The sequence below is a fragment of the Pygocentrus nattereri genome, chromosome 4, assembly GCF_015220715.1.
Source record: "Pygocentrus nattereri isolate fPygNat1 chromosome 4, fPygNat1.pri, whole genome shotgun sequence".
NCBI classification, from domain to species: domain Eukaryota; kingdom Metazoa; phylum Chordata; class Actinopteri; order Characiformes; family Serrasalmidae; genus Pygocentrus; species Pygocentrus nattereri.
The window spans coordinates 25,668,959-25,694,677 of NC_051214.1; the positions used below are offsets into that span (position 1 = coordinate 25,668,959).

The 25,719-nt window shown below is 40.1% G+C and overlaps 1 protein-coding gene across 3 annotated transcripts in view; it reads left to right on the forward strand.

Moving 5' to 3' along the window:
* The window catches only part of fip1l1a (FIP1 like 1a (S. cerevisiae)), a 55,849-nt gene that overhangs the window by 18,381 nt on the left and 11,749 nt on the right, over positions 1-25,719 (forward strand). For all 3 annotated transcript variants that reach the window (XM_017687982.2, XM_017687988.2, XM_017687995.2), the window contains exons 9-14: positions 993-1,092; positions 1,314-1,455; positions 11,358-11,384; positions 11,535-11,592; positions 19,891-19,940; positions 25,395-25,602. In XM_017687982.2, the coding sequence (XP_017543471.1) occupies positions 993-1,092; positions 1,314-1,455; positions 11,358-11,384; positions 11,535-11,592; positions 19,891-19,940; positions 25,395-25,602 (585 nt within the window). The remainder of the gene's footprint in view (positions 1-992; positions 1,093-1,313; positions 1,456-11,357; positions 11,385-11,534; positions 11,593-19,890; positions 19,941-25,394; positions 25,603-25,719) is intronic.

The window sequence follows — 25,719 nt, forward strand, 5'->3', positions numbered from 1 at the left end:
TTGTGAGGACATAGAATTTTTGCATGAGGCTGTACATGCTGTTCAGATCAGTTCAAATCATTTGATTTAATAATCATGAACTAAGCTATAATGGCCTGTGCACTCCAGTTTTAAGGGGTGTCTTTATGCACAGAATGACGTTTTTGTAAAACAGCAAGAAAATACAGTATGATAAACTAATGATCAATAAATAATTTAATTTCATTTTGTTAACTAATGATTTGTGTGCTATATGTATGTTATACATGATGTGTTTGTGTTTTATGTGTTATAATTCACTTTTACATGAACATTTTCTAACCTGTCTTTAACCTTTAGAATTTAGCAGAATGTATTTGTTACTGTGTCTTTAAGACCGATATATGTAAATAGCATCTGTTCTTATTTTCCTTCCTGGAGAGGAAACACTCCTTATAACTTCAACATGGGTTGGGGCTATCTTGCTGAAGGCTGAATAAGCACCCATATGTAAATGAGTGGGTTTTCATAATGTCACAAAAACAACAGATTCAAATGTTGGTGGCTTAGTTTCAGTATCAGGACTGTGTGGCCTAGGGAGTGGATAGTAAATTTTGACAATGTTTATATACATCATTTTTTCGCATTTAAAAAATGTAGACACAGGAGACAAATTCTGTTCTTTTTGAATACTTTCAACGCTCTTGAAATCATCAGATTCATCCACTCGGGGAAGAGATCCAAAGTACAAATGATGTTACAAATGTTCTTCTGCACGTTGCATGCAATTCTCCAAATCCTCAGATCTTACATAGTGTACCTTTTTAAGTGAATTAAAGTGTAGCTTTAAATAAATTAAAAATATCACCACAGAAGCAGTAGCCTTACTTAAGTAGGAACTTTCAGTGCTCTTTCCATTCCTTGTTCTCTCCCTGCACCTCACATGTAAACATGAAAATTTATCTTAGCTCACCTGGACTTAATACTCTTTATCTAGCCTGTAAATGTGTGTGTGTGTGTGTGTTTGAGCACAGGAAGTTGAACAGCTCCATCAGTGTCATTGGAGGACAGACAGGGACCATCAGTCGTGTGGAAGGACGAAGACGTCACACCTCAGATGAGAGCAACGCACAGGTGTGTGTATGTGAGGGAGAGGGAGTGGAAAGTAAAGATGGGAGACACATTTTTGTTTAATGAATGGAGCATGTCAAGAGTGTTGTTATATAAACCTTGCCCTTGTGTGTGTTTGTGGGTGTGTGTGTGTGTGTGTGTGTGTGTGTGTGTGTGTGTGTGTGTGTGTGTGTGTGTGTGTGGGGCTGTGTGGGTGGGTTTGTGTGGCTGTGTGGGTGTTGCAGGTGAAGCCCTCCTCTGAGCAGTCCTCGGATGCTGAGCTGCAGCCCCCCAAACTGCATCATTTCTTTCCTCCCAACATTCCTCCTCCCCCATTCCCCCCTCTCTCCATCAGCACCACTTCCCCTCTCATACCACCACCTCCTCGTGAGTCCTGTACACATGCACACAAACACGCACACACATACACTCTCCAGTGTGCTGGTTTATGCATCATAGTGATGTCACAGCAGGATTGTGCAGTACGGGCTTTTTCCTTCACCTGTCTTGAGACCTAAATGTTAATTTAGCTCTTACGTCAATGCTAGAAGCTTGCTAAAGTCAGTGTTTCATATCAAGCTCTGTAGGCCATCATGGGTCCCTGTTTTCCCCATTTTTATGTTTGTTATGCCTCATTTGAAAATGCCAGATGATCTTCATGATGAAGTCTCTAATAGAAATGGTCCAAAATGACATATCTTGCTACATTAACATCGGGGTTGAGTGATAACAGAATATGTATAACATCAGTACGTAATCCTCTAATCCATTATAGTGATAGAAAAAAGGCTGTAATCAGGTTACAGGTACAGGCTACATCTCCAAAATCAAACAGGGTGACTGACAACTAAGCCAAGTGAAAGTCAGTGTGATGGAAAGCAGCCGATCCAGTGGCACCTATTACGTGAACAGCACATCAAAATTGACATACTAACAACTGAGAAAGTGGTACAGTACTATAAAAAAACAACCAGAATGTCACAGTCACAGTCTTCAGCTATTCTTCTAGACATCTATGGCTAGTGCTGGACAAGGAAGGGTGCTTGTTTACTAGCCTTTACCCACCGTGGTGTGCTGTCAGCTGTTATAGTAAGCCAAGTAGGCAGTAAAAGGTCAGCAGTTTTTTTCTCTCTAAATGTGGAAACTACAAAGTCTAGTTTTCTGGCTGATAGTTGTCAGGCTCACTATAGCAATGTCTCTGGGACTTAATGCTTTCTAACTGGCATCCCAGGTTCCCCACCTAAAATGAAATTCTAGTTTTGGCAATTATATGTAAATTATATCCTTTTGTTTCATAAAGCAGTGTAGCTGAAGTTCCTGTTTGGCTTGCTTAAAGATGTATTGCTGAGACTAATTTGAATGAATTATTATTTAATATAAATTTTAAAAAGACAAATAATCCAAAAGCAATGGAAATTAATTAGATTCTGTCACTTTAATGTTGTAATCCTTTGGATTAGTTTCTCTCTCTTACAGCTGTGTGTGTGTGTGTGTGTGTGTGTGTGTGTGTGTGTGTGTGTGTGTGTGTGTGTGTGTGTGTTACGTAACTGCAGATCTTCAGCATTGTTGTTTAATGAACTATCAAAATGACGTACTATGTTTGTGCTGTCATTAGTGCTCTGTTTATTTTGATTCAAGCTTCAATGAAGTCAGTTGGCTGGAACCGCGTAGTTCATAAAAAATTAATTCCAGACTTTAGAGTTTCAGTGTTTTGTTTTTATGTGAGCTTCTGCCTCATCCTGACAGTCTCCATCTCCATCCTGCCACTCTCCAAATGCCTCGTCCTGTCGGGCTCTTAAAAAGTCAGAAATGTTTCTGTTTATCCATGAGAAACCAATAAATGAGGTCAAAGCTCATTGCGTCCATAACGCTGTGGTGCCCTGCCCATATGGCCATATTTCCTTAGTCACCTATAGCTAACAGGTCATAGTTCCAGTGTCCTGTGGTGTGTCCTGGCACACTTACCATTGGTCTATAAGTCAAGGAGTCAGCCAATCAGCAGACATCTCAGCCAGTCCTTATGAGAGCTGAAGGTTTAAAAATTGTGTTTTTCAATGAAAAACAAACACACATCTGCGTAATTGTGGGGTAGCTGTGCATGTACTGTATGTGTGAGTGTGTGTGTGTGTGTGCGCACACTGCAAGCCAAAAGCTTAGAGGCAACATTATGATAAAGTACATGGAAGTAATAGATGGACAGTAATAGATAAACACGGCATCTGTCTTTCTCCATTTTCCTACTCTTTTTTTCTTCATATTTTCAGTCCTAAACCCCTGCCCTGTCTTAATACAACCTGTTCAGATGATCTTGAATGGCCTTTCATTCAGATGGTCTTGATTAACTGAATCAGGTGTGTTAATTAAGGGTCTCTAAATGAAGAAAAACTGGTAAAATAAGACTGCAGGCTTTTTCTATATAGTACATTTGCAAACCAGTGGAATAGTTTGGAAGACTTGACTGTTGGCATATTAACATAATTCAAAATATTTACAGACTTTTAAATGTCACCGCTTGCTTATTTACATTTGGCTTGTATGTATGTGATAGAAAGAAAAGAAGCATAAAAGATTGAAGAGAAGACCGAGGTGGTCTTCCGAATCCTGTATGAATATGAGTGTGTAGTTTTGTTTTCATATGCACGTTCCTATATGCTTGTGTGTATGATCCAGTGCACATGCACGCCTGTGTTTAATCACGCCCATATGTGCAGGAGCTCTTGTATGCATGTGTGTGTAACCATCTGCAGGTTTTCTGGGCATCTCTGGCTTATTCTCTGTCTCCCAGTGTTCCTCATCAGCTGCCTCTGTGTCCAGAAAGTCCACAGCTGAGCTACCGCAGCCCTTCATCTTCAAAGCCCCGTCAAAAAATCATGCCCAGCCAAATCCCGCACCCCCTTCCGACCCCCGCAGACAGCCTGACCCTCATTCGCCCCAAAATGCCCCTTTATCCTCTTAATACTACCAAAATATCAAACATCCGTGCCAGACCCTGCCTTTGAAGTTCGCCCTTTTAAGCCTGGCTGGCCGTTTTATCGTAGTACCCTTCCTCTATCTTTAAACGAAGCCCCTCCACATAAACCCAAAACCCCTAACTCCCCTCACACATACGCACACACATGGGCTGGCCTGTCCCGCGTTTCCTTTTGTGATGTAGATGTGTGGTGTTGGGCTAAAAATAGCGGCCCTGGGGCAGCAGAAAGTGCCACGCCAGCAAATCTGCAGCACGAGAAATGTGCTGAATGACCCAGCTACACACAGAGAGAGAGAGAGAGAGAGAGGGGGGAATGGTGGAGAGCACTGTAGTTAGGAAAAGAAAAGGTATACAAGAAAAGGTGTTAAAGGGAGAAATGCCCGTAAAAAATGATAAAAAAAAAATATAGGGCAGTGGAGAAGACAAATTGAGCCTGATTGATTAAACCCCTCAGCAAATGAGCACCAAAACCAAGACCCCTGCGACCAATTATGGCCTGATCATTGATACTGCTGCATGTGCTAGCATATTTTGCTGTGTTTTGAGAGAGTCAATTTCTGAAACACCAATGTTTGAGAGAAAAAATGCATCTAGGCATTTAAAATATTGAGGTGTTTAAAGTCATTTTGAACTAATGGGTCATCAGAAAGTGCACACAGTAAAATTTACAGGAATTTTTAGGGCCGGGAGTCGATCCCAGAATGAGTCTGTTTTCCGAATCCAACCATTTGGGAATTGAGAGTCAGCTCCAAAACTTTAGACTCGATTCCTCATAGTTATGTTCAGGTTTCCCTCAAGTGTGACATCATACATGTGTGAGGTATCAAGTGTGAGATATTCTGTTGCCCCTGTCTAGACAGCCTGTCTGAAAAGTTGCGTTCTTTCATAATGCACACCTAAATAGATCAGCTGTGTTTTACATCATAAAAAGTGGTAAACAAAGTAAAATGTGAAATTTGTGACAAAAACGTGGCTTATAGTGAATGTTTATATATCTGTGGTGAAAACAAAAGCCTCACATAAACATTCTGTGTTGCTCATGCTATTGTGCTGTGGCAGCCATGCACGCACAAGGGCTTGATTTTGAGAGCTTTTCTAGAATCATGTACAAAACTGTCGTGACTCAGCTGCACGTGCATGTGTTTAGATGTAGCCTCGTCAATGCTGAGAAACTGTTCTAGCTTTAATTAGCCTGTTTCAGCATTGTCTTTATGCCTTTATGTCTTTGTGTCATGTATGTATCTTTTAAGTTGTCTAGTGAATCTGTTGTCATGAATTGTAAGTGAACTCCCGCTGGTTTTTCTGGGGGGAGGTGGCAGTCTATGGGTTAGCCACTAGGCCTAAAGAGCTACACATTGTAAGTGTGTGCTAACAGCATAATAAAGAACATTTCCTTACCAAGATGCATCTACTCAACTGTAAAGACGAAAGTGTCATAGAAATGTTCAGCTTTGCTGACCACTGTCAAGATGTTATTTTGCTGGTAATGTAAGGACGTTTGTTCATGTACTAGCTCTCCTAGTAATTGGGTGAATTGCTGCATCGATCTTAAAAGCAATCTGACTCCAGCGTGAGTTTACGCTTAACCCCTGCTTGTGTGAAAGGGACTTGTGTGTAAGGGGCTTGTGTCCTGATTTTTGGAATCAAGAATTAAAAAAGCTATTATTGACTACTAGACTCGGAATCATAATCAACTCTAGAGTTTCTGGAAAGCAAACATTTTTAGTTCATCAAGGTACAGACAATGTAAATGTTCCCTCAAAGGTACCACAGTGGTTTTAAGGTCCAATTGTGAACTTTAAATAAGTTCTTCCAAGGTTCAAATTACATATCTGTATCTTTTCATAGCCGAATGTTAAAACAGAACGGTGAAATAAAAGCCTGGAGACGAGGCAGGATGTGTGGAGTCGGGACAACAAAATATAATTTCAATGGATTATGGTATAATTATGCTCTCTGACTAAAGGTACTGTGATGTACACTTGAGAGTACCACCCCAGTGACAAGAGGGAGACTGCCCTAGAGACAGTTTTAGTGTAGGAGTCTTCCTTGCGACAGCATTACCGAGCTGTTTCAATGAACTATATCTTACAAAAAAGCAAAACAAAAGAAGAAAGTAAAGACGTGTAGGAATGGAGAGAATGTTGTTTAGTGACAAGTACCTCAATAAAATCAGACAGAATTTTTCCTTGTTCCTTCCGGCTTTTTCCTTATTTCCAAATGTTAGAACTCTAATGGAGTATAATATAATCAAATGGAGAATCAAGAAGAGAACGTGCTCATTTGCAGAACGATTAAATGACAGCACAGGACACTAATGTCTCTCGACTATATAGGGTGACACATGGGCTGGAACCACATAATTCATAAAAAATAAATTCCAGACTTTTTAATTTCAGTGTTTTGTTTTTATATGAGCTTCTGCCTCATCCTGACGGTCTCCATCTCCATCCTGCCGCTTTCCAAATGCCTCGTACTGTCAGTCTCTTAAAAAAAAGCTAGATAAAAGCCAGCTGGCCAAAACTAGTCATTCATTCTTCTTCTCTGAAACTCCAAAATAAAACTAGAGAATAGAGAGCTGATAAGTGCGCTCTGGAATTAGCTGAAACTGTAGAGCCAGAACAAAATGACATTTGATAGCAATTTCTTTGTCTGAGAGGGGCCTTGGGCCAATGTGGTGTTGTTGAGAGTCCAACCTGTAAATCAAAGCGATGGACGTCACAGGCTTTTAAGCGTTCAGAGGCAGTTGGAGTTGTTTTCGGAGCAGAGAGAGCTGGGCTGGTATCCATTCTTCTTTTATAGGACCTGAGTTTGCTGGCACTGGTGAAAAAATTCTGCATGCAGTCAGTACACTCAGGCTCCTTCTGGGTTTGAATTAAAATGTAAATTAGAACAATCCGCGGCACAAAAGGCCTACATGTGCAGGATGGTCCTGCATGCAAGTTGACTTGATTTAAAGGTAATGGTGTTGTCTGGACAAGTAAGGTCATAGCAATGAGTTGTCTCAGTTTGTGAAAGTAAGAAAAGGGTTTCAAATACAAATCGGCTGTTTTCAGCAAGTCAAATGAGACCAGTGTTAAGATTTTTCCTTTGAATGTCGAGCCAAAGCTTTGTCGACTGGCCAAAACGGGCAAATCAGGTTCTGCTATATTTCACAGTGATCACAACTACTCTGATTGTAAACTTATGAAATTTGAGACTAATGTAGAGGCACTAGCATGCATTACTGTGGACTGATATATAAGGGAATGAAGCCATGGAGATGAAGTTGCCCCGGGCTGGTTTCACCAGCTAGTTATGATCTAAATGCTTATTAACTTTTGATTTATTGATGCATTAATAAATCAAAATGGATTGCGCCACAAAAACTAGGTGTAGCGTTGAGCTTATTAGTCAGTAAATATTTGGTGGTTGGTTTCACAAAGCAGAATTTATTATTTAGCTAACTTTAGACTTGTTTCAATCTAACCCTGAATTTTCTGTCTCACAGTGGTGGATCACTTTTCACCAGGCCTCATCACCATGGCCTCATCACTTATGCTGCATCTACGGGGCAGGTTAAGTTCAGGATTTCAAATTATAAAGCACTGTTTAACCAATCAGAGCGAATATCTGAGCAATTAGGGCCAGGCCTCTGACAAAAGTGGACCTTTCTTTTCCTTCAAAATGTTTTAAGTAAAGGTCACAGATATGAAGAATATGAGGTGTGTATTATTCCCCTAAGCACTAGCACAGTAAAGCTGTACATACATACATGCATGCAAATATATATATATATATGGTCAGCTCCATAATTATTGGCACCATTGGGTAAAAGAGGTAATAAAACATTTGGTTAATTAGCTCAATTTCACACAAATATGAGAAAAATGAAGTTTGCTAGATGCTACTGGAACTTTCAAAAAGCTTAAACAGGGTCTTCCAGCAGGACAGTGATCCAAAATGTGCATCCCAGAACTGGTTAAATGATCACAGAATCAACGTTTTTTGACGTCCATCCCAGCCCCCTGACAAAATCTTCGTTTCAAACATCTGGGGTGATCTGAAGAGGCCCTGCAGAAAGTGTAAAGATTATGCATTTAGAAGTGGCATCAGATCCCTCTGTATTCTCCGGTATAATCGAGCATTGAAGGAGAAGAGTTAGCGCTGTTATGTTGACAAAAGGAAGTTGCACGTGGTGCTAAATGCAGGTGCCAATAATTGTGACACATGTAGTTAATTTCTTGTAATTCATTCAAAATTTGATAAGACCTCATGTTTTCATAGACTGAACTGATCCAAACTAAAGGTTCAATTTTTCCCTCAAATTTTCAGGGGAAGATTTCTTTTAAAATTTTTTTTGATTTATTTATTTTTTTATTTTACCTGTTTTTTCAAAGGGTGTCAATACTTAATTAAGTACACTGCTGTTCAAAAGTTTGTAGCCACTGTTTTTAATCAATTAAAGCAAAGTTTATTACAGAAAGAACAGTATGATGTTGGTATTCTGTAACTTTATACATATACTTCTTTACTCCTGGCCTTAATACTCATTTTCTTAATAGAGCCAAATATGAACTGTAATTTTTTTTGGCAAATGTCCCACCTGGCTCAGAACACTGTTTGAATGAGCTGCTGTGGTGGTGTGCAAGACCTTTTTGGCCAATTTCTGCCATTGCTCAGAGGCATCATCCCTAACCAGTGCATTAAACTGGCTTTTGTATCTCATAGAAGATTTCTAATAGCATTTCATATGGCAGTAGTTCATACAGCACTTCATCATTTTGGATTGTCTGCAAGCACTCAGGCTTTTAATCGGGCCGGCGGCCAGCAACGCAGTGACACTTAATGAGGCTGAGGGGAAAAAGAGTGAGAGACTAGGAGAAAGAATGGGAGGAAAAAGAAAGCAAGACACGCAAACACAATTATCAGTCTCCGCCATTAGCTCTCTCATACGCTGCCAAGCATATAGCCCCAACCCTGCCTCACACACACTCAGGTACATGCAATTACACACATACACAGAGCCATATGGTACACTAGCTCGGTGCTTCTTTGTGTGTGTGTGTGTGTGTGTGTGTGTCATTGTGGGATGTTAGTTTATCATAACATTAAGTAGGGCAACTACATTGTGCAATCTAGTGCAGGTTTCATGCAAAGATTGCTTTGTCCAGTGCTAGATCATTGGTCATTATGAGTAGGACTATAATAAGATTCACAAATTATTATACAGCAGTTAGTTTGACCAGGGGCGTTACGTTCATTATAGAGCCACCCTACCTGTTACCATTAGGAAAGAAAAAGAAGCCCTACCAGTTACCGTGAGCAAAGATAAAAGAAATTGCTATATAATTCCTAATTACTATATCGTCACTGTCCAACGAAAACAAGTATCTCCAAATTAGTAACTTTACAGGAGAGAGCTAAAACATTCTTTACTTTCTATTTAGGTTAATGGAAAAAGATACATACCAGCGATGGTTCTGCTTTATTAACTTGCTGTATTGTGATCTAAATGGCTAGTTTCTTTTCCTTCTCTCAACCCAAAAATAATGATGACAGTAAATAACACATTGCAAATGATGTTCTATAGCAAGAATGATGTTCTATATGAATATTTTAGACTCTAATTGTGCAAATTGCTGCAATGTTGCATGCAACAGATATTATGGTTCATGCAACTTGCAACCTGCAACCAGTTGCATGAAAATTTTACCATGTAAAGCCTAAAGGGTGGATTTGGAAGGTGGAACTTTTCATGAAACTAGTTAATACATTGCAGATGTCTTTATATAATGAGAACAGTACAATGTATTAAGAAATATCAGCCGGGCATTTGGCTAACTGGTGGGGCGATGGGATGTATTACATGTAACTTAGCTTCTGAGTTGCTTTGTGTAACAGTCGAGTTGCACTGACATACACTGTTGTAAAAGCAATAGGAGGCCAGCAGCCTTCTCTTCTCTGTAATTATGTGATACATTCAGAATGAATGAAAGAATGAAGCAGAAGGGGAAAAGGCAGCTTGTGTTTCAGGATCATTCTGATGACTGACAGTGTGTGAGTGAGGGGAAGCTACGTCTTTATTTCAGTCTGGCTGAGGGAGAGCAGTGTGATCTCTCTCTTCCTCTAACTTCTATTTTTCTTTCAGCCCTTTCCCTTTTTTGTAAGGGGTTTTGTTGTTGAAAACTTTCATTCTGAGGCTGCCTCTCGTCAGGGGGCTGTGTGGAAAAACAAAGAGGGATGGTGCCCAGATGTGTGTGTGTGTGTGTATGTGTGTGTGTGCGCATGTATGTGTGTGTGTGTGTGTGGTACAAGTATGTGTGTTTATGTGTGCTTTTGTGATCAAAGTAAAGTTTGTGTGTGTGTGTGTGTGTGTGTGTGTGTGTGTGTCTCTGTCTGTCTGTCTGTCTGTCTGTCTGTCTGTCTGTCTGTCTGTCTGTCTGTCTGTTTGTTTGTTTGTCTGTCTGTCTGTCTGTCTGTCTGTCTGTAAAGGGTATTTAGCGGCTGGGGTTGTGTTGTCACCATTAGCCGGGTCAGGAAAGTGAACAGTCCTGCTGGACAGACTCCGACTGGAAGTTTGATTAAATGTTAGAAAGTCCCACAGGGTCACAGCCATTTGGAGAAAAGCAAACAAATGCTGCTTGTCTTTATTCCTCTTGCCCTTTCTCTCTCTGTCTATATCTCTCTCTATGTTTCAGTTTCTCTCTTTCTCCTTGTCTGACTGTGGCTCTTTGTCTCTTTCTCACTCTGTCTCTCCCCTTTTCTCTCTTTCTCTGTGAAGTGTCAGAGAGATTGGTCAGTTGTCCTGCCAATTGCTAAGAGACACACAGCTCCCCACTTACAGCCAAACGTGAAAGTGAGACCAGGTGGGGGTGCAAGGGGTATGGGGTGGTTTGCTGGGGAGACCACTGGGGGCGGCAAGGGATTGGTTAAGGGATACCATGACCCTGTCCCCCTCTTGATGGTGCCATTGCCTTGTCTCTCTCTCTTTGTGTCTCTGTCCCTCTTTCTGTCTCTTTCTCTCTCTCATTGCCAACCTGTCTCTCTCTCTCACTGTCTCTTTGTCTTTTTCTGTCTTTGTCTCATTTTCCCTCTATCACTGAATTCAGTTCTGCCTTTCTCGCCCGCTGGTTCAGATGATTGTACGAATGCAGGATCAGTGTTAAATATGCCTTGATTGTATTTTTGTTTATTGACATTAAATTCTTGATCTGTATATATAGCTATGATTTGTTTTTCAGTACCTGTTGATTCTGTGTGTGTGTGTGTGTGTGTGTGTGTATTTTGTTCAGATAGAGTGTAGAAGTAATTCTGTGTGTTTGTATCTTTGTCACAGGACTGCCCACGACTGTGCTGCCACTTGGTAAGGATTTATGTCACAAGCTTCTGGGACAGTATTAAATTCCAGTATATTACATTATATTATATTATATATATATATATTCTATTATGTATGTATGCATGTATGTAATCACTGTGTATCATACTCAAATTTAATACTCTGTGTGTTCAGGTTTCCCTGTTCCTCCTGGAGTGCCCTCTCCTCCTCCCATGATAACTTCACTAGACAGGTAAGTGAGAGTGTTTTTAGAAGATGAGGTGTGTGAGATGTAATGATTGTCTTTGTGTTTGTTGGGTGTGTGTGTGTGTGTGTGTGTGTGTGTGTGTGTGTGTGTGTGTGTGTGTGTGTGTGTGTTCAGGTTTCAGAGGTGCAGGAGCAGGATAAAGCGTAGACACATCCCAGACACTGAACAACAACACAGCCACTCATTTAGCAGCAGGAGCTCACACAGGCAAGAGAGAGAGAGAGAGAAAGAAATAGAAAGAGAGGATAGAAAGAAAGGAAAAACGAGTGAGAGAGAGAAACAGAGAGAAAGACAAACATAGAGAGTGTTGTGAGAGATGGACAGAGAAAATAGAGTATGATGAAGAGAAAACAAGGCAGAAGGAAAGAGAGAGAGAGACTGAAAGACAGAGCACGGCAACGAGAGAGAGATGGAGAGAATGTGAGAGAGAAAGACAGACAGAGAGAAACAATAAAGAGTGAAAGATAAATAGAGAGAGAGTGGAGAGTGACTGAGATGGATAGAGAGAAAGGCAGAAATAGAGACAAACGAAGAGAGACAGAAATGGACAGAGAAAGAGATGGAGAGAGGCATAAAGATGGAAAGAGTGTGAGATACAAATGCAGATGAATACAAAAAGTGAAAGATGGAAAGAGTGTGTGTCTCAGTGAGAGAGTGGGAGAGTGTGTGTCTGAATGTGTGTGTGTGTGTGTGTGTGTGTGAGAGAGAGAGAGAGAGAGAGAGAGAGAGAGAGAGTTTGAGCAGGGTTGATTTGGAGTGCTGTTGTGAGTTACTGCATTTTCAGAGAGATTGTTTTGATGTGAACTCTCGAGTTCTGCTGGAGGGAGTGATGAGAAAAAGAAAGCCAGTGAGTGAGGGAGACTAAAAAAGAGAGAGAGAAGAAAGAAAAAAAGAAGGAATTGCAAAGTAAGGATGACAGCAGATGACAGCTGTGTGTAATTCCCCCTGACAGCAGTGATTGATGTGATATACAGCAGTGATCGACAGCAATCATTGACCTTGTGGGACACTGAAACAAGGCTTGTGCTGCAGTAATATTTCTCACTGTCCCAGTCTTCTACTTTTATGCCCCCCCCCTCCTTTTTGCAGAGCTCAGAATGTAGGCCAGTTGATGAAAGTTGAAGTCCTCTTTTAGAGACTGAGGATTTGAGACAAAGGCACTAAACTGCTTTCTGTCATAGTTAATCTGCTTTGAACTTCCTCATATCTGTACTCACACACACCACACACATGCAGACGCTGCTTAACCATTCAGTTTGATTCCACTGGAAACTCTTAGCAGTAGCCTGGCAAATCTAACTTAGTAAAACAACTACTAATTATTCCTTTATTTTAGTTAGGTTTAGTTTAGTTTAGTCTGCCCAATTGAGTCTAGATGGACACTCATATTGTCCTTTTAGGATGAGCTGCTGTTAATAACAGCAGACAGTTAGTAAAATAATGGCGAAGCATGTATGTGATTCTGACACATTCTTGGCCAAGCATCAGCGACTTGATTGCTGAAATTCAAACTGACCAACCACTGAATCAGTTGCTTGGATTGTGAGCATCTCTGTTTTAATGCAAAGCAGGAGTAGGATAATACATTTATATCAAGATTACATGTGAGGAATGGATTTTATGTTGTGGTCGGTTAGTGAAAGTTAGACATCGTCATTCTTCAGCCCTAACATTAAAGTAACAGAGCACTTGTATCCCAGTCAAATTGCTGACCAATCAGTGAACACCCACATGTATAATTTAATGCACTTTAAGCATTGTAGGGTAAAACCAGCTGAACCAAATGCGAAGGATACAACTTCTCAAAAACACAAACTGTGGTTTGGACTTCAGAAAAAGAATTAATGTTCCTAAAACCATATGTGCATGGATTAAAAGTCTTTGGCTGTAGTAAACTGTTTACGATAGGCTGTTTGCTAGTGAGTTTGTCTTTTTTAGATGCTTTTCAAGGTGGGTGTTAGTTTAGCATGCACATCCATCTGTGTCTCGTTTTTCGGAGCTTGCAGGCGTCGCAGCTCATCTCTGCTGGTCCAGAACGATGGTGCTAAAGGCTGTCCCTGACCCTGACGCTATAAACCTATCCAAATATGGAAGGCCTAGAACCAGACAGGGTGGCCATGTTTGTATCCTCAGTCTCCTGTTTATCAGCTTCCAGAACTCTCCTTTCCTCCAACTTTCCCTGCTTTCATTCCCCCTCTTATAGCTTCTTTTCCTCCCTCGTCCCCTGCAAGACAAACAGCTAAGTCTAGGCCCCCCCACACATACTGCTATTAGATTTTCTCCCTCAAGCAAGAGACATCCTCTCTTAACTGATGATCTTATTTGGGTGTGTTTACTGGGCTGCTGTCAACACTCAACAAGATGTGGTCAGTAGTCCTCGCATCTTTCATAATGTTATGATGCTGTCTTTGAACTGATTTGTGCTGGGACACCTTTTTAAATGGCTTTTAATTGTACTGTGCTGATTTCCACTTATGAATAATGACTAATCATCATCATCATCATCATCCTCATCATCCACCTCTTATACATTTTCCCATGCACTCCTTTCATGGCGCATATATTGGCTAATCAATTGATCAATTTACATGTAATTTATTTTTAGCTATCTATGAGTAGTTGTTTCTGTTGATTGTAACTTGGCAGTACTGTGCAAGCAGAACATTAGTGCAATAGTCAAAGTTGATGTGCTCCAAACTTGATATGCTGCCAAAAAATCCCTCCCCCCATAAAAACAGGGTGATTTCTATGTTTGCATGAGTGTCAACCACATCTGGAACTATTCTCCAGTTTTATCTCCGATTTATAAACCTCTTTATCTCCTTTCTGCCTCTTTTCTTCCCAGTCCCTTCTTTTCTCCATTTCCGGCTCTCTGAATTAACTCACCTCTCTCCTTCTTTCGTTTAAAGAATGGTTCTTCTCACGTCTGCTGCGCTGTGCCAAGTCCAAACATCCTCTGTGGAGTTTCCGTTAGGCCGAGCCCTGCCAACCGGCGGCTGTATAATTTATGAATCACTTCCTGTCCTAGCATGGCTTCAAAAAAAAAAAATCTCTTTCTGTTTCTTCGCCTTTTTCCTCATTCTGTCTTAGATTTGCAGATGCACCCGCACAAACACTTGCAGATGCACACTGGAGGCTGAGAGTGTTTGTTATAAATGGGGATGGTCTTAAGAGAGAGCCTTGAGGAACACCTAAAGTGGGGGACACGGGAGTGTGTAGTGTGTAGTGGACCATTGGGATCCCTGGGTACTTGTGAAAGGAGAGAACCCTGTCATTAATCTCTCCTATTAATTTCCTTTGCTCAGATGTGTTCCAAAGCTCAACACAACCCAAATATCTGAAGAAAGAGGCATTACTTTCAGAGTACTGGGAGAAAGGCAGGCCTTATTGCTTTGTGAATTTACATGCCCAGAATTGTCATCAACGTGATTTGTTTTTGCACCAGAAATTGGTGAATTTGGTGGCTTGAGATCTGTCATCTAAAATCCATTACAGTTCCATTGCCCTAAAGAGGACCAATGAAAGATCTAGTGCAATATCAGAGGCTGGATTATTGATAAGTTTACTTTAAGCTAAGTTAAATTGATCAGATGCTGCAATAGCTATGGGTTACAGAGCATGCCTTTAAGGTTTATGCAGTGTGTGGGCAGTGCTGTGGGAGCTGTGCAGTGATTAGCTGCTTTAACGAGGCTAGCGCTAATGAAGGCTAGCCTCGGGGGTGAGAAAAGACTCTAGCTGCCAGCTCCAATAACATCGATTATCATCAGTGAGACTCTCTCTTTTATCTCTTTACTTTCTTCTGTCTTTTCCCTCACTTATTCCATAGAAAGAACGAGGGTGAGGTGCCTTATTATGGAAATATCTTAACTCTGACATCTTATCTTAGCTGTTTAGTTACTGTGACAAGTCCAGTTAGGACTGAATGTAGGGCAGCAACTATTAGCTCTTCAGTTTATAATCTTATCCTAACTCTAGATAAGAAAACAGTATTATAGAAACATCCTAACTAGTCAGAATTTCCTAAATTCTGTCCTAACTTTAAGACAACCCAAGTAGTGTCCTTCAACTTCATTTTGTGTTTAACCATCCACCTCTGTTGTTTTTAGTTCACTACTAGCATAACCAAGGGGTGTTTTCACTTATGAGATGTTTTCCTTTACAACTCTGCATTTATAAAATCTGAGAAGTGTTAATGGTGATGAAAACTTGAGACAGAGTTGAACGTGTAGCTGTTTTTAGGAGGAATAACAGCGCAGTCAGTGTATGTGTTTAGGAAATGGAAACTGAAACTGGGGAGCAGCAACACTGATAAACAGCAGGGGATAATCTCAATATATTTTAAATCTCCAGTTTATTGCACTTTATTTTTGTTTTGACCTTTTTCATTGGTAACAGTAGCTGTATCTTTTTTAACATTGTTTTGATTACATGTTTATGTTTCAGCTGTGGCTGTTTGTTTTAGCTGTACCGGTCAGATTTCAAGACAAAAAGACAGGACTTTTAATGTAATACTGCCCCAAATGTACATACGCCATGTCTGCAATACATGCACATGTGTTTGACATTAATGCTGAGTTTACAAAACCTGTAGTGGCCACTGAAACATTAGTAAATTGAAGTTGAGTAAATTGGACTGCATTACAGTGCGAAAGTCAGATACCATCCTTCATTCATTCAGTTTCCAGGCAAAACGACCATTAAGTGCAAGTTTTTTAATTTTTAGCATCAGAAATAAAGCAGAAAACATACTTTCAACAGAGATTAACATAAAAACCGAAATGTATGTCTTTTTTCGGTACTTAGTATGTCCACCTTTAACCTTTATTTCACACCTACAAAGTTCAGTCTTAGAAGTTGGTTGCATTTCTCCTTCTCACAATCCGAGTAATCATAAACTCATTCAGTGATGTTGAGGTCTGGACACTGGAGTGGTTAGTTCATTGTTCTGAGAAGTCCAACAGCTTCTTTGTTTGATTTGCAAAGTTTTTTTTTTTTGATTCCTTTTCTCATTAATGGCTGCTTTACAGCTACACATACTTTCAGACCCACAGCAATGTGTTCTCACAGTGGAAGGATGGACAGAAACTGCATTTTTTTTCATATTTCCTCCTCGTTCAAAGATGAAATCTTTAGCTGCTGCTTATCTGATGGAGGCTGTTTTGGTCTACCAGGTCTTGCTCTGTTGTCAGGAACCCCATTTTTTCTATACTTTATAGTTCCAAATTTGGCTGTTCAAACAATTCATGGCTCCCGGGTAGCAGTTGGGGGTTAGATGTCTTGTTCAAGGGCGCTTTAGTCACGTACTGTCAGCTCAGAGGATCAAACCTGCAACCTTCTGGTCACAAGGCTAGTTCCCCAACCTCCAGCCCCTGAATGCCCCCCATGTTGTCTTTCTCCATCCTTATGTAAGCGCATTATTGTGGAATCTCCTCAAAAACATTTCCTGAAAAATTAATAACTCACTTAATGTCTGTTTAAAATGAAAATGAACCCCTTAAAATCCCAGCCTTATTACATACTAAGGCTTATTAATAAATAACCACAGGGACTTAAATGCAAACAGCTTGAGCTCTATTGAAGTATATAATAAAACATTTGGCCCACCTAAAGGCCTTGGCCATTTATAGGGTTAAACAAATGAAGGCCGGTCTCTGTGACCTTTGCACAGTCCTGTATGTAATTAGCTGTGCTTCCAGAATCACATCTGCACCCATATTTTGCACCAAGCAATTCAATTCAACCTTTCTTTGTACAACCAAACTTTTTCTTTAGACTCAGATGCCAGTTTCAGTACATAATATGCATTATTTTTTGGACAGAATGCATCCTGTCAGTGCCTGAAACCTGGGGTGAAAACCTTAGTACATCTGGCCCTGTGAGTGCAGCACTAGAGGGAGAAGGAGATTAGGGAACTGGCTGACTTTTAAAGGAGGAGGAGAGTGAGCGAGGAGATACAGGAGGAAAGAGGGATGGAAGGAAACAGCACAGCAGCATCCCTTCCAGGCTTATTTATAGAAGCAGAGCATTTGGAGTCTGAACTAACACCTGTCCACAAGGAGTCCTCTTGGACGCACTCTCATAAACACACACACACACACACACACACACACATCTTTTTTCACCTTTCACCCCTAGGGGAAGCTTTCAATCGGGAGCACGGCGGCTCGCCAGAGACTGTGGACAGGCAGTGTTTTCACTGCCAATATCCGTAATAACTTTATCTCTCGCACGCATACACACACAAACGTAAACCTGCCAGGTTACCGGGCGCACATTGCGCCTTGACCGAGCGCCAGTCACATCAAAAGATGGGGAAGCTGAGAGCCAAAACTGAGACGAAGCTTTTGATCATTGAGAAAACAGATTTGAAAAAAGACCCCTGCTTTATTCTTTTTCCCTCCCTTGTTCTCTCCCCACTTTCCTGAACATTTATTCCCTCTCTTTATCCTTCGTTACATGTAATGGTCTCCGTGTGTTACGCTGGCTTACAGGTAGACTGGCGCATACAGGCCAAATGAGTTTTTTTCCTCTAAATTGCTGCTTTTGTACTTTTTTATGCTTGAAAAAATGTTGTTTACTATGTTCAGTTTGGTCAGTATTGACTTAATTTTGGTGGAAAATAAGTCTATTCTGAGCCATGCTAGGTCAAAGATTATTGTGGGGACATGTTGCAAAAGACTATGCTAAGGTGCAGATTTGTTATTATTTATGTGTGCTTAGTGAAAGCATGTACCATAATGGGAACAAGTTTTGAGTTCATATATCCTCTTCAGATTTAGGCACATAATACGGTTTTGTAGTGATAGATATGAGCGAAAAAGTATGTTTTGGAACGGACTCAGAACAGACAAAACAACAAATACTCAATAATTCAGCTCATCATGGAAAAAAGGGATGTGCGTATGATCCTAACACCGTATCCACAGTGAAGTAAGGAGGTGGGAGCATTGTGGTATGCATATGCTGCATCTCTGCAAAGAGTGCTGGTAAATTACACGTCATTGAAGGAAACATGAAAGAAGTGATGAAGATTTCAACAAAACGATACCAAGCCAAGCTTATGACCAGTCTCCAGACTTTAATCCCATTGAAGTCCATCAGCAGGACCCTTGTAACCTTGGAAAAGATGGTTTGCAAAGACTAATTAGCTGAAATTGAACCACAGTGCTGCAGAAAGCTAATCACTTCTTACCGTAAATGTCTAGAAGCTGTAAATTCCAGCAGTGGCTTTGAAACAAACTATTTATGTGGTGTTTGAATACTTGAATTTTCAGTTCTTCAGTTCTGTTTTTTAAACATGTCTTTGTTTATGCTTTTGAATACATACATCATGTGAGTAAATATAAAGTGTGTGTGCTACAGTGATATTATATTATTAAAGTATGGCATTTAAGTAGAAGCATGCAATGGTGACGTCCTCATCTCAAACAATTTATTGAAACAAAAGCCAACAACAGTGGTGGGTAAACCCCAACAAAAAATGTCGATGTCTGAATAACTGGTCATGTGCCCTTGAGCATCAATTACAGCTTGACAGTCTCTTGCTGATCACAAGTCAACTCATTGTCTGCTGAGGCATAGCATCCCACTCTTCTTGAAGGGTGGCCCTCAGATCATTGAGGTTCTGGGGTACAGAGTTATGAGCCTCTACATGGCGACTCAGCTGATCCCATAGGTTTTCTATGGGATTCAGGTCTGGAGAAAGTGCAGGCCATTCCATTTGAGATACCCCAGTCTCCAGCAGCCATTCCCTAATGATGCAACCTCGATGAGCTGGAATATTGTGGTCCATGAAGATGAAATTAGGCCTGTGTTGTTCATGCAGTGGCACGATGACTGGATTAATGATGTTATTCAGTAGTATGGGCTGGTCAATGTACTGTTCACAAAGTGTAGAGCAGTTTTGTTTTGACTAGACACATCTGCCCACACTGTAACACCACCACCACCATCTTGCCATTAAGCTCCTTATTTGAGAACAGCAAGTTGTGCAAAAAGTACTGAAACATTGAACAGCTGGACATGTGCATTGAAAAGTTTAGAGAAGGCCACATTAACTTCACCTGTAAAGGTTAGAGTTGCATTTTAGGTTCCTCCTGAAATTTCACCCAAAAGCCAAATATCCCAAACTTTTTGTCAGTAGTGTATGTATGTATGTATGTATGTATGTATGTATGTATGTATGTATGTATGTGCGCACTGGGAATACTTTAAATAACGAAAAAAAACTGAATACTTGTTCTCATTACTGTAATTTGATGGTTATCATCTCTACTTTTGCAGTGCTCGTTCAAGAGGAAGCCATTCCGCCCCATTGTACCGCTTTTCTGCAGGTATGATGCATCAAAGCATATCACACAATACAGTTTTATGCGATAATTTTACTTGCTTCTGTGTACTTGCTGTCACTATTACATACACTGACCGGACACTTTATTAGGAACACCATTCTAATATTGGGTAGGACAGCCTGGATTCTTTGTGCCATGGATTTAACAAGGTACAGGAAACATGCCTTAGATATTCAAGTCCACGTAGACATGATTACATCACTTAATTGCTGCAGATTTGTTGGCTGCACTATCACTCGTTCTATCACATCCCAAAGTGCTCTGTTGGATTCAGATCTTATGATGGGGGATATACAGTTGATATCAGGGGCCCAATGCGTGCCAAGAAAACACCATTACACGATCACTACTGGCTTGAACTGTTGACACAAGGCAGGTTGGCACCATGTGTTTGTTGTGTGGGAAATCACAGGAGATTAGCAGTTTCTGAAATACTCAAACCACAGTCAGTCATGTAGATCACATTTTTTCCCCCATTATAATGTAAACAGTTACTGAAGCTACAGTCGGGTCTAAAAGTCTTGAGTTCACACTGAAAATCTGTTTTGGTTTTTTTTGTTTTTCTCATTTAAACTTAGAAATAATGAAAAGAACATTTTGGAATTTCCTCTTTAGAAATCAGTTTTTTAATATATTTTTTAATATATTTTATATATCTCTATAATTCTGGAAGTACCAATTAGCTGCTATTCTTCTATTGCATTATTTGGTGTTGCACCGCCAAATACTCATATTGGCGATTAATACTGCTTAGGTGGAAGGACCCTCTTCCCCCTAATTATTCTCAGTGGATCAAAGAGGTTATGTGATATCTCAAGTTGGAGAAGATGAGATGCTCTCTTCAAGCATCTGTACAGAGATTTGTAGGATTTGGCAGCTCTTCCTGACATATGTGGATGAAATGGAATTTATTTTAAGTTACAGCACCTCAGTTTTTTATATAATGTTGGTATTTGTACAGCTTTGTCTTAGTGATGTAGGTCTGGAGGATGGGTGGCATGGGTGGGTATGGGGCTGTTTGTCTTTTGTATATTGTGATTTCTATAACACAAAACCCTTTATGATAAAAAAAAATGTTTTAAAAATAAAATGAAGGACAAATTCTGCACTATTTCTAGGTTATTACTCAAATTTAAGTAAAATTGTCATATTGAACATGTTAAGGCCTAAGTAAAAAAAAAAAATGTTTTTTTTTGTCTTATCTCTTCCATTGAAGCTCATGTTCAGACACCTCTCAGAAGGATTTGATCAGAAAACTCTTTTGCAAAAACTTGTGGAGTCCAGCCAGCTTGAGTGCACATGGTCATTAATACAAGCAAAGGATGCATCAAAGTCTAAGAAATTAAAAAATTTTAGAATTCATGTTAGAATCTACTTTTTAAAAGCATTTCAGGTTCTTATCCTGATAGTAGTAATTACAATGAAAATCTTTCTGTTGCACCTGACGAATTTTCTCTTGTTTTCTCAGGCTTTGCTCCCCACTGTACATTAATTGCAAAAATGTGACTATTTCTGCTGTTTAATCTGTTTTATACATTGATAGAAAACACGATCACACACAGCCAATGGCCAATGTGCACATGTAACTCGGCATGATGGCAGATTTAAATGACTATGAGGCTTGGAGAACAGATCTCCAGTCAGATGTTCGGTTTGATAGGGTTAAGAAGTTAAGAGTAGAGTCTCAATTATTATCCATTACATTATCAATAGATAATAATCTCAGTCAGAGCCCAGTGATCACTGAGGTCACATCCATAAAGCTCCAGCCACCAGCCCTGCAGTGATGGTTGGGAAATTAAGTGTTGCTGATGGAACTGTTAGCATTTTTGTTGGCTCTGCGTGTGTGTGGGAAAGCAAATGTGTAAACAATTGTGTGTGAGTTCAAGTCTGTGTCTCAGGAATCTTTTCCTGGTGAAATTTCCTAAAGTCTAGTGAATGGTGGGAAAATATTGAATTTGGATCGCTGTAATTGGAGCATCGCACATCCTGAGTTGCCAATCAAAGCTGTTCAGAAATACAGCTGTTATTTATGCCCCACATGCATACGAACATGTGTTTGTCTGACTGACACAGTGGCAGTTAGTTTACTAAGTGTATACAGTACTGTGCAAAAATCGGAGACCATGCTTCATTCATTTAAATTATCATAATGGCCATTACATACAGCTCCTTGTTTTTGCAGCATTAAGAAAATAGATATAAATCACATTTGTATAGAAGCCTCAACAACTAAATAGAATTGAACTTTTTTTTAGATTTGCTTTCAGTTTTTTAAAGAAGTCAGGAAATTTTCACGAAAGTTCAGTCTTAGAAATTGGTTGCATTATCTGTTCCTTGCAATCCAAGTCCCATGTGTCAAACACAAGCCCCGTGGGCCTGATCCTGGCCTGATCCTGGCCTGATCCTGGCCTGATCCTGGCCTGATCCTGGTCTGATCCTGGTCTGATCCTGGCCTGATCCTGGTCTGATCCTGGCCTGATCCTGGCCTGATCCTGGCCTGATCCTATCCGACCCACAAAAGTATTTAAATTTTCTTTTAGTATTCAGCCGTTTTACAATGCACTGCACTACAGTCCCCAGCAAGCACTGCAAAGTAATGTGTGCTCTGACTCTTCTACCCCAGCAATCTATGGGACAGTGGTTACACCTCAGTTTTACACAGTTGTATGCAGTTCCACATAGTCATATCACCAAATACACTAACTATTTCAGCTGCAGTTCAACCAATAGAAACACCTTATAGCTCAGCTCAGAAATTCAGCCCAGCCATTAATGAACTTTCAGCAGAGAAAGGAGGCCAGGCACCTAGTTCAAGCAAATAGGTAGGTTTAAAAGGCTGAGCTCCCTTACAGAGCCCTGCTGGTGACATCCTGACAGCTTAGTAAGGTGTAGGAACAAGACAGTTAACTCATGGCCACCACTCTCCATCTCATTCCCATGCCTTACTAAGTCATTGCCACACATTAGGATCTCATTTCCACGTGTTATTAAGGTGTGGCCACTTATTATTTTTATTTATAATGTCACCAGCAGGGCTCCGTACTGAAGAGCACAAAAGTGTGAACAATTCTGCATTTTAGGAACACATCGTGATTGTAACAGACTTTTTCTAGGGCTTTTCTCAAAAAACTAATTAAAGAAGAAACTTAGGAAGACTTTGGAGAACGAGGCCCATTGTTCTCACAATGCCAGCAGCTTCTTTGTTTGATTAACACATTATTTTCTTATTTTTTAATCTATTTTCTTTTCTCAGTAAGACCGACTAGACAGCTTTACATCACTTTTTAGACTCATGACGCTGAGTCATCTTCTCACAGTGGAAGGATGGACAGAAACACCTGGGTGTAGTTTGGTTTTCTCCTCTCGTTCAAAGATGAAAACTTTAGGTCCTTAGGTGTTTACCTGATATTGATGGTTTTGGTGGTCTACCAGGTCTTGCATGGTTGTAAGGAGTCTCATTTGACCTTCTCCTTCCTTATGCAAATCTTTTATCTAATCTCCTCAGAAATACATCTTGTAAAATATATAACTTAATGGGTGTTTTGGTTGGAAATGAGATAAATTTAGGGTGGTCTCTAAGTTCTGCTCAGTACTGTAGATGATATCCACCTCATCATTACTGTACTCAGACAGAGTAAAGCTGAGGAGAGTTGCTGTTCCAGTCACTGAGAGTAGAACTGCACTGCAAGCATTTCCCCAACACACGTCATTACTGTACGCAGAGGTTAACAAGGACACACACACACACACACACACACACACACACACACACACACACACACACACACACACACACACACACACACACAGACAAATGAGAATGCCATTCAGTATGCAGTAGCCCCATTAACCTCTACTTGTAGTGGTGATGGCAAAGCTTATTCGTTCGCTGTGTTTGCTACAGTGGTCTCAGTAAGCTTTCATGGCCTATTCTGATTTAGTGAGTGTGCGGAGTGTGTCCCAAATACTCAGTCATAGGCGTGCTTTGAGCAGGCCTTGTTGTTTTCTGAAATTTCCTTCTCCCTTTCTCCCTGAATCAGTCAGGGGAAGTGTTTGGATAATGATTGCAGATTTAGTTTATTGTGAAACGTTGACCCTCCTCATAGAACTCAGCCTGCCTCACTTCAAACAACCCTGTGGAAACTCGTTTCTGACTCATTGTAATTTCCAGCAACTGAGGTCAACCTGAACATCAATCACAGTTGTACTTTAGTACTAAAAACTTGAGAAGGTAGCATGTGTTTTTAGGTTGCACCATCTGAGATATTTTAGACAGGACAGCAACACTAATGCTGTAAAGAATTGCATGATGTTTTTTTCTAGAGAGAATAGGTAGTGATAGGCACATTAGCACAGAACCAAAGGCTTTGTCTGTAAATCCAGGATTTTTTTTGCTGGAAATGTGCCTCGCCGCTGCAGGCAGATGGTGGTCATACGAGATACATTCACATGGACTCCCAGGACTTGTGATGATGTTGCTTCCAGATAGGACTAAACGATTCGGTGAAAATATCTAATTGTAATTTTTCTGACTAATATTACGACTAAAGTTTGAATTGTGATTACTATGTATAAATTAATGTTCAGTCCTTTTTTGCCAAGAAGACCAGAATATCTGGTTTGGGGCTTGACCCCCTCAATATAGTGTGCCAGAAAGCCAGTGATTTGTGGTTATAATGTCAAAACAGATAGCTATTTAGTTGTCTCTGTTTGGTCTAACTCTACAGGCAGTATGCAACTCTGTTATATATATTATTAGGTTAAATATCCCCACTTAAAACTAGAGATAGATTTTTGATAATGTAGCTTATTAATTTGCAGCTCTTGCAATTTGAAAAAAATTGAAATTGCTCTCTCTTAAAGTGCAATTTCAATATAAAAACTTAATTAATTAATCTTTCAGCCCTGCTTCCAGAGGCAGTTTGGAAATCTGTAGTGAGTGATGCAACAGAAGATGTGTGTTTAGGCGCTGTGGGCTTCAGCACTACACTGTTGTTACTCCTACACGTTTCTTTTCTATAATAATAATAGCACTTACAGTTGACCGGGGTAGATCTAGCACAGCAGAAATTTCTTTGTATTTAAAAAATACAACATTTATTTGATGTAGGTTACAAATGTAGTAAAATAAATAAAAGGCAGATATTTAGATTAGTAGCTCAGCATCACCTAAACAGATTGTTCATCCAGAATGCATTTAAATATTGGTTAAATCTAATCATTTGTGACTGATTTCATTGTGCATTACTACTGCAAACCAATAGAATAATGGATGATGGTTAAATTATGGCAATGAACAGAAATGAACATTTCTTTGATTGTAAGATATTTTTACTTATATTACTGCTTGTTCCAGTTTTGGTCTGTAATGTACATTACTGTGTTCGTGACTCTGTCTAATCAGCTTCCTCTATTCTTTCTTGACCTGTCCAGGTGTGTACCCACCACTGATGAGTGCTATGGCCTCCTGGCCTAATATGTTGGACAGTGCCAAAGCGTGGGAATACTACACTCGTCACGACAAAAAGAGGGAGAGAGAGAAAGAGAGGGAGAGACCCCGAGACAGAGACAGAGATAGAGACAGGGAGAGGGATCGACAGCGTGAACAAGAACACACACCTTCAATGCAAAGCCGCAGCAGGTGAGTGACTGCATAGAACAGTAGTCAAGTGCACATCTTGTCTTTGTATTCTATGTATATAGCAAACAATATGTCTTGACACACACACACACACACACACACACACACACACACACA